At 57.4% G+C, this 11,127-nt stretch overlaps 1 protein-coding gene across 3 annotated transcripts; it reads right to left on the reverse strand.

Moving 5' to 3' along the window:
• Nucleotides 1-2,107: 2,107 nt before the first annotated feature.
• Nucleotides 2,108-10,306, reverse strand: ZNF205 (zinc finger protein 205). Of its 3 annotated transcripts, none has more exons than XM_011950209.1 (7): nucleotides 10,185-10,306; nucleotides 9,383-9,453; nucleotides 7,034-7,247; nucleotides 6,683-6,774; nucleotides 6,055-6,175; nucleotides 3,597-3,710; nucleotides 2,108-3,360 (listed from the first exon to the last, which is right to left on the reverse strand). In XM_011950209.1, the coding sequence occupies exons 2-7, from the start codon at nucleotides 9,437-9,439 to the stop codon at nucleotides 2,294-2,296; spliced, it is 1,665 nt and encodes a 554-aa protein (XP_011805599.1). In that variant the 5' UTR covers nucleotides 9,440-9,453; nucleotides 10,185-10,306; the 3' UTR covers nucleotides 2,108-2,293. The 3 variants fall into 3 exon arrangements, with proteins under 3 accessions (XP_011805599.1, XP_011805598.1, XP_011805601.1); XM_011950208.1 differs by having other exon boundaries at nucleotides 9,383-9,521; XM_011950211.1 differs by having other exon boundaries at nucleotides 9,383-9,521; nucleotides 9,917-10,289.
• Nucleotides 10,307-11,127: the final 821 nt, after the last annotated feature.

The following is an 11,127-nucleotide window of genomic DNA, read 5'->3' on the forward strand; positions in this document are numbered from 1 at the left end:
TCTCTTTTTTTTTTAGACAGAGTCTCGCTCTGTCATCCAGGCTGGAGTGCAGTAGCAAGATCTCCGCTCACTGCGACCTCCACCTCCTGGCTTCAGGCAATTCTCCTGCCTCAGCCTCCCAAGTCACTGGAACTACAGGTGCCTGCCACCATGCCCAGCTAGTTTTTGTATTTTTAGTAGAGACGGGGTTTCACCATGTTGGCCAGGCTGGTCTCAAACTCCTGGCCTCAAGTGATCCACCCACCTCGGCTTCCCAAAGTGCTGAGATTACAGGTGTGAGCTCCTGCGCCTGGCCTTGTCCTTCTCTTTTTAGATAGCCCTGCATGGGGCCTAGTAGTGTACACCAGTAGTCCCAGCTACTTGGGAAGCTGAGGTGAGTGGATCACTTGAGCCCAGGAGTTCCAGGCCAGCCTGGACAACATAGCAAGACCCCATCTCTATTTTTAAAAAGACAAAAAAAACCTGGGCTAACAATGCACACTTACATTGTTGTAGAGAGCCGGGGTGCTGTATCTACAGTGCTTGGCCCCGTGCCTGGAAGAGAAGCTGCTCGACAACTGGCAGCTATGATTATCCTTCTCAGTCCACCGTCCTCGGCAAGCCACTCTTTTCCTTAGGATCTGGGAGCCAACCAGGGCTGTGGCCACCCTGGTGGCCCCATAATCCACAAAGACAGGTAGGGTCTCAAGGGCCTCCTTGGTGCAGACATCCTCATGGTCAGTTGGTATCAGAGCTGAAAGTTATCTTGGGACCTGGGCCACAAATAAGGGATGACAGGCCAGCTGAGTCCATCCCCACACAGGGAAAAAAGCAGAGAATGGGAGTTGGGAGCTACAGAGGTTAAAACCAGGGGAAGAGGCCAGGCATGGTGGCTCATGCCTGTAATCCCAGCACTTGGGGAAGCCGAGGTGGGTGGATCACCTGAGGTCAGGAGTTCAAAACCAGCCTGGCCAACATGGTAAAACCCTGTCTCCACTAAAAATACAAAAAATTAGCCAGGCATGTGGCGCACACCTGCCATCCCAGCTACTCGGGCCACTGAGGCAGGAAAATCGCTGGGACCCAAGAGCTGGAGGTTGCAGTGAGCCAAGATTGCGCCAGTGCACTCCAGCCTGGGTGACAGAGCAAGACTCAGCCTCAAAAAACGAAACAAAAAACAAACAAAAAATCAGGGGGCTGGGTGAGGTGGCTCAGGTCTGTAATCCCAAAACTTTGGGAGGCCAAGGTGGGTGGATCACAAGGTCAGGAGATCAAGACCATCCTGGCCAACATGGTGAAACCCTGCCTCTACTAAAAATACAAAAATTAGCCGGGCATGGTGGCGTGCACCTGTAGCCCCAGCTACTCAGGAGGCTGAGGCAGCAGAATCACTTGAACCCAGGAGGTGGAGGTTGCAGTGAGTGGAGATCAGGCCACTGCACTCCAGCCTGGGCGACAGAGCGAGACTCCGTTGCAAAAAAAAAAAAAAAAAAACAGAAAAAAGGCCAGCGGGAAGACCAGGAGTAAATCAAATCTCAGAGCCAGGCAGGGGCGAGCAGGGCGAATTATAAACGACATATACCAAGAGGCCAAGAAGGTGAGACATAGCAGAGGCAGGTGACAGCAGCTGCAGGATGGGCCAAGAACGAAAGTGGCCCCTGGTGAGGAGCACAAGCAGGCCACGGTGGGAGCAAACGGCAAAGGCCAGTCACAAAACTGAGCCACCAATGCCTGGGTGAGAAATGGGGCAGGCAGGAGTTTCCGGATCAGTTCTGCCTGTTCCTGGCTTCCAAAGAGAAGAGCCACAGGAGAGTGCGGGCTCAGTAAGCAGTGCCCTTGGGACAAGTGGCGGCAGCGGCAGACGGCCGGCGAGGGGTCCCCAGGTCCAGGAGTGGCTGACTGGCTTCAGCCCTGGAAACCTCTCTGTACTTGAAGCCTTTGCTTGCCAATGTGTGCAACGCTCTGGAATGGGCCTTTGGCAAAAGGGAACCCAACCCGGGTGGAGGACCAAGCCAAGAGTGGTGACTCGGGGATACCTCAACGAGGACAGGAGATTGACCCAGGAGCTCCCCCACACTCGGGGAATCAGCACCAGGGCGCCAGGAGACAAAGCTGTGTAGGCGGGCGCTTCAAGTCCAAGGCCTTTAATTCGCAGAGTGTCTGCCCCTTCTCGCCCTCCCCCGTCGCCATGCCTCACCCCATACCCTCACCGCCCCAGCTCCCTTCCCGCGCCCCTCTCTCCTCCCTCGGAGCCTTGACTCCAATGGGGCTGTCCCAGTGGCCCCGGGCGCCCCGCTTCCCCTCTCGTGGCCTCCTAGGTGGGAGCAGGGGGGGGTGTGGCCAGAGCCCCCGCCGCCGCCGCCCCCAGCATCAGCATGGCCAGGGCCTTGGGCCCGGTGGTGTGAATCTTCTCATGCCGGTGCAGGTTGGAGCGACGGCTGAAGCTCTTGCCGCACAGTGGGCAGGCGTAGGGCCGCACGCCGCGGTGGGTGCGCTGGTGCGCGGTGAGGTGCGAGCTGTGGCTGAAGCTCTTGCCACAGTCGAGGCAGTGGTAGGGCTTCTCGCCCGTGTGCGTGCGGTTGTGCGCGATGAGGTTGGAGCGCTGGCTGAAGCACTTGCCGCACTCGGGGCACGGGTAGGGCTTGACCCCGGTGTGGGTGCGCTGGTGGGTGACCAGCGCCGAGCTCTGCGTGAAGCACTTGCCGCAGATGGGGCACTTGTGCGGCTTGGCGCCCGTGTGGGTGCCCTGGTGGGTGACCAAGTCCGAGCGTCGGGTGAAGCGCTTGGTGCAGCGGTCGCACACGTAGGGCTTCTCTCCGGTGTGGATGCGCTGGTGCTGGATCAGCGTAGAGTGGTGGCTGAAGCTCTTCCGGCAGGCGGGGCAGGTGTAGGGCTTTTCGCCCGTGTGGATGATCTGGTGCTGGATGAGGTGCGAGCTGCGGCCGAAGCGCTTCCCGCAGTCAGTGCAGGCGTAGGGCTTCTCGCCCGTGTGCGTGCGCCGGTGCGTCACCAGGTGCGAGTGCCAGCTGAAGCTCTTGCCGCACTGCTCGCACCGGTAGCTCTTCCTGCCCGCCTCACTGTCAGGGGCCAGGCCCTCCCCGCCACTCTCCGGGGCTCCCTTCTCCTCGCTGGGCTTCTGCGGGACGCGGCCCTCCTGGGGCTCTGTGGGACTGGGGTCCGGCGGAGCTGCAGCCGGAGTGCCATGTGGATCAGCCGGCTGCCCGGAGTCTTTGGCAGGCCCTGAGTTCCGGCCGCAAGCTGCTTCCAGCGCGCACTGCGGGACGCCCTCCTGGACTCTCCCTGCCCTGGTTCTGAAGGGCTTCACATCTCCAAGGGCTGCCACCGATGAGGTCGGCATCCTCTGCCCCACCTCGATGGCTCCTGGAAAAAGAAAGTCGTTTCCAGCGAGGGACAAGCTTTCCTAAGGGCCCCAGGAGGGTGGAGAAGGCAGAGCTAAGGGTGGGGGCTGGATTCTCGGAGACCAAAACGCGCAAGGGCCGCCCTGGGAGCAAACCGTCCAGGAGGGGGTCTGGTGTCCCTGCCCCACTCCCACAGACAACAGCCAGAAGGCGTCTGCACCCTACTCCCGCAGACGAAGGCACGCACCAGTCCCTCACCTGTGTACGCGCCTCTCCACTCCTCCTTCTCATCTCCTGTCTGCCGGCTGGAACCTGAGGCCTCGCCCTTGCCCTGCGCTTGGGGGGCCCAGAAAGGCCTGCTGAAGGGAAAGCCTGCCCAGAAAAGATGCTGTGCTGTCACAGGCCTTCTGGCGCTGCCCAGCTGCAGACAGCATCCCCCCAGAACTGATGGGGCCCAAGTCAGGGGTGAGGCTCTGGAAACATGGGGTAAAATAAAGCAGTTTCAAGAAGTCCCCCTGGGTCAGGGGTCCGCCCCCTGGCTGGGGGCTGCCAGAGCTGAGTAGGCCTGTCTCTTTCCCTGAAAGAGCAACAGAGTTTAAGGGAGAGGAGTGGGCAACACCCTACCTCACCGCCAACGGGACGGGTGTCCTGCTGCCACACCCACACCGGGAGGGGCGAGGGTAGTGGCCCTCCAAGTGGGAGGACCTGGGACAGGAAGGCCAGGGTCGCCAACAACTAAGGTCATCCCATTTGTCAAGTCTTAGGGGTGTGTGGCCCCAGGAATTTTGGTCAAGTCAGTAAAAGAGCAGAGGGGGCCCTGGCTTCCACCACCTGTGGGAAGAAAGGAATGCGTTGGACCAACCGGGTGGCTTGGGGCTCTGCGAGTCCTGCCGTGGGGCTGAAAATGGGTGCTGAGTTCCTTCTGATCCCCCAGGACTTGCCTGGGCTTGCTGGCCCAGGCGCCGGGGAACCGTAAGAGCGGTGGTGAGCAGCCTGAGCTAATTAAGGGGTGAGCATCCCTGGTGCCAGCCAGCGGGGCCTCGGGACCACCATGACGCCACCAGCTGGAACTGCTGAGTCCTGGATTCTGCCCGGACTAGCAAGTGTGCTAGCTGGGTGTTGGCCAGGCGTAGTGGCTCATGCCTCCAGCACTTTCGGAGGCTGAGGTGGGCGGATCACAGGGTCAGGAGATTGAGACCATCCTGGCTAACATGGTAAAACCCCATCTCTACTAAAAATACAAAAAAAAAAAAAAATTAGCCGGGCATGGTGGTGGGCGCCTGTAGTCCCAGCTACTCGGGAGGCTGAGGCAGCGGAATCACTTGAACCCGGGAGGCAGATTGCAGTGAGCCGAGATCACGCCACTACACTCTAGCCTGGGTGAGAGAGTGAGACTCCGTCTCAAAAAAAAAAAAGAAAAAAAGCAAAAAAAGCTAAGTGTCAACTGAATGAATGAATGAGTAAATGAATACTGATTTTTCCATATGAAAACTAAAGTCTGAAACTGAGGAGTCAAAAGCTGTGGGATGGCTGGGCACAGTGACTCACGCCTATAATCCCAACACTTTGGGAGGCCAAAGCAGGAGGATGGCTTGAGCCCAGGAGCTCAAGACCAACCTGGACAACATAGTGAGATCCCATTTCTACCAAAAAAAGAAAAAAGAAAAGAAAAAATTAGCTGGGCATGGTGGTACCTGTAGCCCCAGCTACTCAGAAGGCTGAGGCAGGAGGATCACTTGAACCCAGGAAGTCGAGACTGCATGAGTCGTCATGGTGCCACTGCACTCCAGCCTGGGTGACAGAGCAAGGCTCTGTTTCCAAAAAAAAAGCTCTGGGACTTAAATACTTACCATTCAACCATTCCAGAAACAAAGGGAACCAAGGCCCCTCAGAGATAAGTACCTGCTCCTCAAAGCAGATGGGACACCCCAGGGTCTGCAGGGCCTGGGGAGTTCAGCTCATGCCATCTCCCTCCAGGGCAAGTGGCCCCCGGGCCCCGAAGCTGAGCTTGCTGCTCAGACACCTCTGAAGCTGGGTGCTTGGAAAAGCAGACGGAGCTACAGGAGTGAGCCCTGGGGATGAACCCAGAAAAAGCGGACTTCCTGGGGCAGCATCCAGTACAGTAGCTGCTAGCCATATGTGGCTATTTAAACTCTCATTTGAACTAATTAAAACCAAGTAAAATTGGCCAGGCACGGTGGCTCACGCCTGTAATCCCAGCACTTTGGGAGGCCGAGGCGAGTGGATCACAAGGTCAGGAGATTGAGACCATCCTGGCTAACACGGTGAAACCCCGTCTCTACTAAAAAATACAAAAAACTAGCCGGGCGAGGTGGCGGGCGCCTGTAGTCCCAGCTACTCCGGAGGCTGAGGTAGGAGAATGGCATGAACCGGGGAGGCGGAGCTTGCAGTGAGCTGAGATCTGGCCACTGTGCTCCAGCCTGGGCAACAGAGCGAGACTCCGTCTCAAAAACAAAAAAAAAATTAAAAACTCAAGGGCTCTACCCACATTTCAAGCGCTCAGCGGCCACACATGGCTTGTGGCTCCCATCCTAGCACACACAGAACATTTCCATCATTATAGAAGTTTCCATAGAACAGTGTGTCTCGAGGGACAAGAAGGGTGGGAGGGAGAGGGAGGGAAGGGAGGAGAGAGGAGATGGCAGAGCAGGACCCGTCCCTAACACCCCCGTCCCCACTCCAGGCGAGTGCTTACCCAATGACAGCCCGTTTCTCTTCTGCAGGACATCCCTGTAGAAGTTCTGCTGCGTGTGGTCCAGCCGACCCCACTCCTCCCGGGAGAGGTACAAGGCCACATCCTCAAAAGTCACTGGCATCTGAAACAACATGAAACATCCACTCTCCAGGACATGCCGTGGACACGGTGGAGGGACACCGTGTCATGAGATGTGTGGTGAGAGCCTGGACTCCCAACCTGCTGTCTCTAGTGAGGCCTGCCACTTCCATCTGATGGGGAAGCAGGTGAGCCACCCAAGGCCTTCTGGGGCGTTGAGAAAGAACAAAGACCAAGCAGTATTTTCAGGGACCACAGTTAAGACTTAGGATGTCCATGCAGCCCCCATTCTCAGCTCAGACCTCGGAGGACGGCTCCAAACGGCTCCCAATGAGAGGTCCTGCATCTCTAATTCCTGCTGCTTCTCCTCCAGCTTTGGCCCAGGCCTGACCATAGGCCTTGAGCCTGGAAAATTCCAGCAACACTAGCAAGAGCCCCAGGCTTCAGGCTTGGCTGCAAGTGGGGCCAGCGGGGTCCTGGCTTTGCACACAGAACCAGCAGATGCAGGAACGGCTGAGCACCATGCAGGGGCTGGGGAAAGGCCACTCACCTGGGACCAGGCAGTGAGGAGTGCCGCGGCCATCTGCCGGTCTCTGGTCCTCCCCTCTCGGGAAAGCACTGGGATCCGGGGGGAAGGGAGGGCTGTGGGAGGAGAGGGGTCCTCCGGGTGACCAACCCATCCTGCTGGACCTGCTGCTACTCCAGCTGCCTCAAACTCCGCCCCTGGCCCGACCCAAGGACAGGGTCAGATGGCTCTGAGGCTGCCGGGGGTGGGGGGCCATGGGGAGATCACGTCCCTTGCTGGCATGGAGACCCTCGGCCCCACCTGGACCTGGGCCGAGCCTCCACCTCCCCACAGCTGCCTCCCTGGGAAAGCGCCTCTTCCCCATCCCTCTCCTACCTCCGCCAGGCAGGAAGAGAGCTTTCTCCTTAGAGCCGTGACTTAGGGGTGCCCAGCCCCAAGCACCTTGAGCCCCGTCCTCCTGCGATGCCCCCTCGGGGTGTGGCTCTTCTGGCTCCGTCTTAATGTGCAATGACTCCTGAGCATCCCCTGAAGGCACTGCCTCCCCCAGCTTAGAAAGCATTTCCTGATGAGAATGTCCACCATCTGGAATCTAGAGAGGACAGCCTCATCAGCACCCGGATGAGTGGGAGAGACACCCAGTGCTGCATGCCAGGGCGTTCCGGCAGGGTTGGACACCAACATGCAAGACACAGCTTGAAGGACTGTCCTTGCTGCCTCCATCGAGCTCACCCCAGCAAGGATGGGTGGCAAGAGGAGGAATATTCATCAAGCTGCTGCCATGGTGCCAGTGGGTGTGGTGCCCGAGGGCAGCTACCCCTTCTCAGCTCTGGCCTCACACTGACCTCAGCAGTGTAGACTGTTGTTTATTAGTGTATGAGGAAAACAAGTGTAGTGGCTTGAATAGTGTCCTCTAAGAATCCATGTCCTCCCTGAACCTCAGAATGGGGCCTTATTGGGGAAAAGGGTCTTTATACAGGTAAGTTAAAGATCTTGAGATTAAATCATCATGGATTTAGAGTGAGCCTAAAATCTAATAATGACTTACGTCCTTACAAGAATACGAGAGGAGGCCGGGCGCGGTGGCTCAAGCCTGTAATCCCAGCACTTTGGGAGGCCGAGACGGGCGGATCACAAGGTCAGGAGATCGAGACCATCCTGGCTAACACGGTGAAACCCCGTCTCTACTAAAAAATACAAAAAACTAGCCGGGTGAGGTGGCGGGCGCCTGTAGTCCCAGCCACTCAGGAGGCTGAGGCAGGAGAATGGCATCAACCCGGGAGGCGGAGCTTGCAGTGAGCTGAGATCCGGCCACTGCACTCCAGCCTGGGCGACAGAGCGAGACTCCGTCTCAAAAAAAAAAAAAAAAAAAAAAAGAATACGAGAGGACACAGAGACACAGAGAAGGAAGCAGAGACTGGAGGGATGCCCACATCAAGGACACCAGGAGCCCCCAGGAGCTGGAAGAGGCAAGAGAGGATCCTCTTAGTCTAGAGCTTTCAAAAGGAGTGTGACCCTTCCAACACGTCGATTTTGGACTTCAGTCCTCCAGAACTGTGAGAGAGCCAATTCTGGTTGTTTTCAGCCCCCTAGAGGGTGGAAACTTGTTACAGCAGCCACGGGAGACTAACACACCAGGGCTGGGGATGAGACAACACCCCATGACCACGTAGCTTAAAAGCTTTGGGAAAGTCAGGGAGGGCCCTGGTGGGGCCTCATCCACAGCACAGGGACTGGCTGGCCTTCTGCGGGGGACTCACACCCCTTCCTCCATGCCCTGTCTGTGTTTGGGTCTTGAAGGGAAAGAACCTCAGGCCGTGAGTCAGGGTGCCTGGGTGCCACACCCAGCGACACCCCTCCCCAACCAGGCAGCCTTCAGGACGCAGCTGCTCTGCCCCTGCGCAGAGCGGTCATGAGGTCCACACAGATAATGATGGAGAAGGAGCTGACGGCTCAGGAAAGTCCTGGATAAACACAGGGCGGTGGTGGTCATTATTCCCCGCCCTGTGCGCACCAGACAGAAGCCAGCGCCAGCAGAGAATGCCCAAGTGTGGGGCTCGACTGACATGCACAAGGTGTTCAAGGCACACGGGAAGTGGATGGGAAACTGAACCATGCTAACAACTCTTTGTGCTTCTATGGTATGAAAACCATAGATGATGACGGCTCATGCCTGTTATCCTTAGAACCTCCCCATGACCCTGCGAGACAGGTGGGAACGGCAGGCATGTGGTCTGGTTCCCAGAGGCCAGGGACTGGCCCCTGGCCTGTCGATGACTCACGCTCCTCCCACTCCAAGCCCGAAGACCTGGGTCCCCCACAAATACTAATTACACACACACACTGGTAGCAGGTACAAGAAGGAGGAAGGACCGGGAGCTCGGACCCAGAGAGATGATAAGCTGTAGTTACAGATGGAGAAGCACAGGGAAGGAGAACAGGTTTCCCTGTGTGCTGAGCGCTGCTCAGAAAGCAAACCTCACCGATAGGACCCCCACCCAGACCCCTGCCATCTCCTGTGGCCACTGACTAGAGAATTCACCAGCAAAACAAAACTGTTATGCTGTAAATTCCGGACAGAGGGTGCTACCCAGCATGCCACCTTTTCTTTGATCCCCCCACCCCAGTAAGTCTAACTCTTCCAGGGGTCCAGACTCCGTGCCTTGAAAATCTCCTCCGCACCAGCCTCTTCCATCGCATGCCTCCCTCACCCGGCCCCATCTGTACCTCCAGGGGTGTCTCCTTGTCCTGGGCGGCCTGGATGCCTCCGCCGTCTGCAGACATTTTCTATTTCCGAGCTAAAAAGAACAGCTAAGTTGTTTCTGCCTCTTTTTGTCCAAGCCCCCTCGAACTTCCGGCCAGGAGCCTGGAAGAGCAGAGAGAAACCAGCCCTCGCTTTCTGGACACCTCCAAAGAGCCCTGAAAATCCCCACGAGGACCAGCGCTCCCTGTCCCAATCGGAAAGTAAGTCTCCCAGACCCTATCCAATGGTCCCACTCTGTGTGATGTTTTCTGGGTCCTATTTTTGAAAGAATGCTATTTTGTATTGTCCCCTTTATCGCTGAAGCAAGAGCCTCGCATCTCAGCGTAACCGGCTCAGGTAAAGCCGAGGCTAAATTGGAATTGCTGTTTCCTGTCATCAGGAGCAGAAAGTTCTGCAGAGATCCCGCAAAACAGGTGCTGGTGGGGCCCCGCCCGTCAAGGCCAGGGGCAACCAGGCCCTGCTGTCCCCCGACCCCAGGACATGCACCGTGTCCCTACCTGACTCCCAGCCCCACCAGGAATTCAGAAATCAACCTGCCCGCTCTCAGCAGCCCCCTTGCAGCTGCAGCCACCAGCCCCAGGCCTGGAATGCCCATCCTCCTCTCGGTCCTGGCAGACAATGTCCTTCTCCTGCCCATACGTGGTCCTGGCCCCCTTCTCTCCTGCCAGCTTGAAGCCTTCCACCTTTGACCCCATCCCCTCCTGCAAGCTGATCATCTGCGCCGGTCTCAAGATCCAGATGCCCTCCCTAGCACCCCCTTCTCACCAGGGTGGAGGCAGAGGGGGCACCTGCAGCAGCGGGAGCCCCCTCCCCCCGGGAAGGGAGTCTCCACAGCCTGCACGGGGCGGGCGGGGGAACCGGGTGGAGACTGGGATTAGGGACAACAGGAAGTCCCTCCCAGATCCCATTCCCCATGCAGCCGCAGCCCTACAGCGTTCCCGGTTTTGAGGGTTCCGGGTCTGGAGTCTCGAGCCTGGGTTGCACCTGCTCTTGGCCTGGAGGTGACTCCCAGAGCCGCAATGCCAGCTCGTGAGGATGGCTTTACCCAGCCCGCATTCATGATACCAGCAAGGCAGGGCCACCAAAACAGAAAAATGGAAGATAAATTTTGTGGAAAGATTGTGTTATTTGAAATTTCAAAGAGAGCGCTGCAGTTGTCGTCACAGGTAGAAAGAAGGGCATTTTGCAGGGTGGAGAGGGCAGGACCATTGATTTTAGCACTTGGGGTTTCTGAAGGTGGTTGTCTCCTGAGGGATCCTGAATTCATTTAAGGACTCCTAGTCAAGGGCCCTCTGGGTCCCCCCAAGACGGGCACAGAACTCTCTCCCTGAGTGAACTTGGGAAACTGACTGGGGACTCCCCCAACCCGGATGCCCCACACCTCGGGAAGAAGTTGTTAAATCTGATTCTTCCAGACCCATTTCAGCTTGGGGACAGAGGGTGTGATCCTGCTATAAATGGGGTCCTAAGTTCTCAAACACGCCTGGCAGCTGCAGATTCTGCCTTTCAGGCACCGTTTCCCTTTATGCCCTGAGAAGTAAGGCCTCAAATGGAGAGGACAGAGACTGTGCTTTACTTTCTGGGGGAAGGAACCATTTCTCCTGGGCAGGCATGGGGCTGGGTGTCAGGAAAAGGGCCAGGGACCTAGTCCTGGAATCAGATTCCAGGAAGGTTCCCTAGGAAACGCTCCCACGCCTGCTGCCTTTGG

This window comes from Colobus angolensis, unplaced genomic scaffold (genome assembly GCF_000951035.1).
Source record: "Colobus angolensis palliatus isolate OR3802 unplaced genomic scaffold, Cang.pa_1.0 Scaffold303, whole genome shotgun sequence".
Classification (NCBI taxonomy): Eukaryota; Metazoa; Chordata; class Mammalia; order Primates; family Cercopithecidae; genus Colobus; species Colobus angolensis.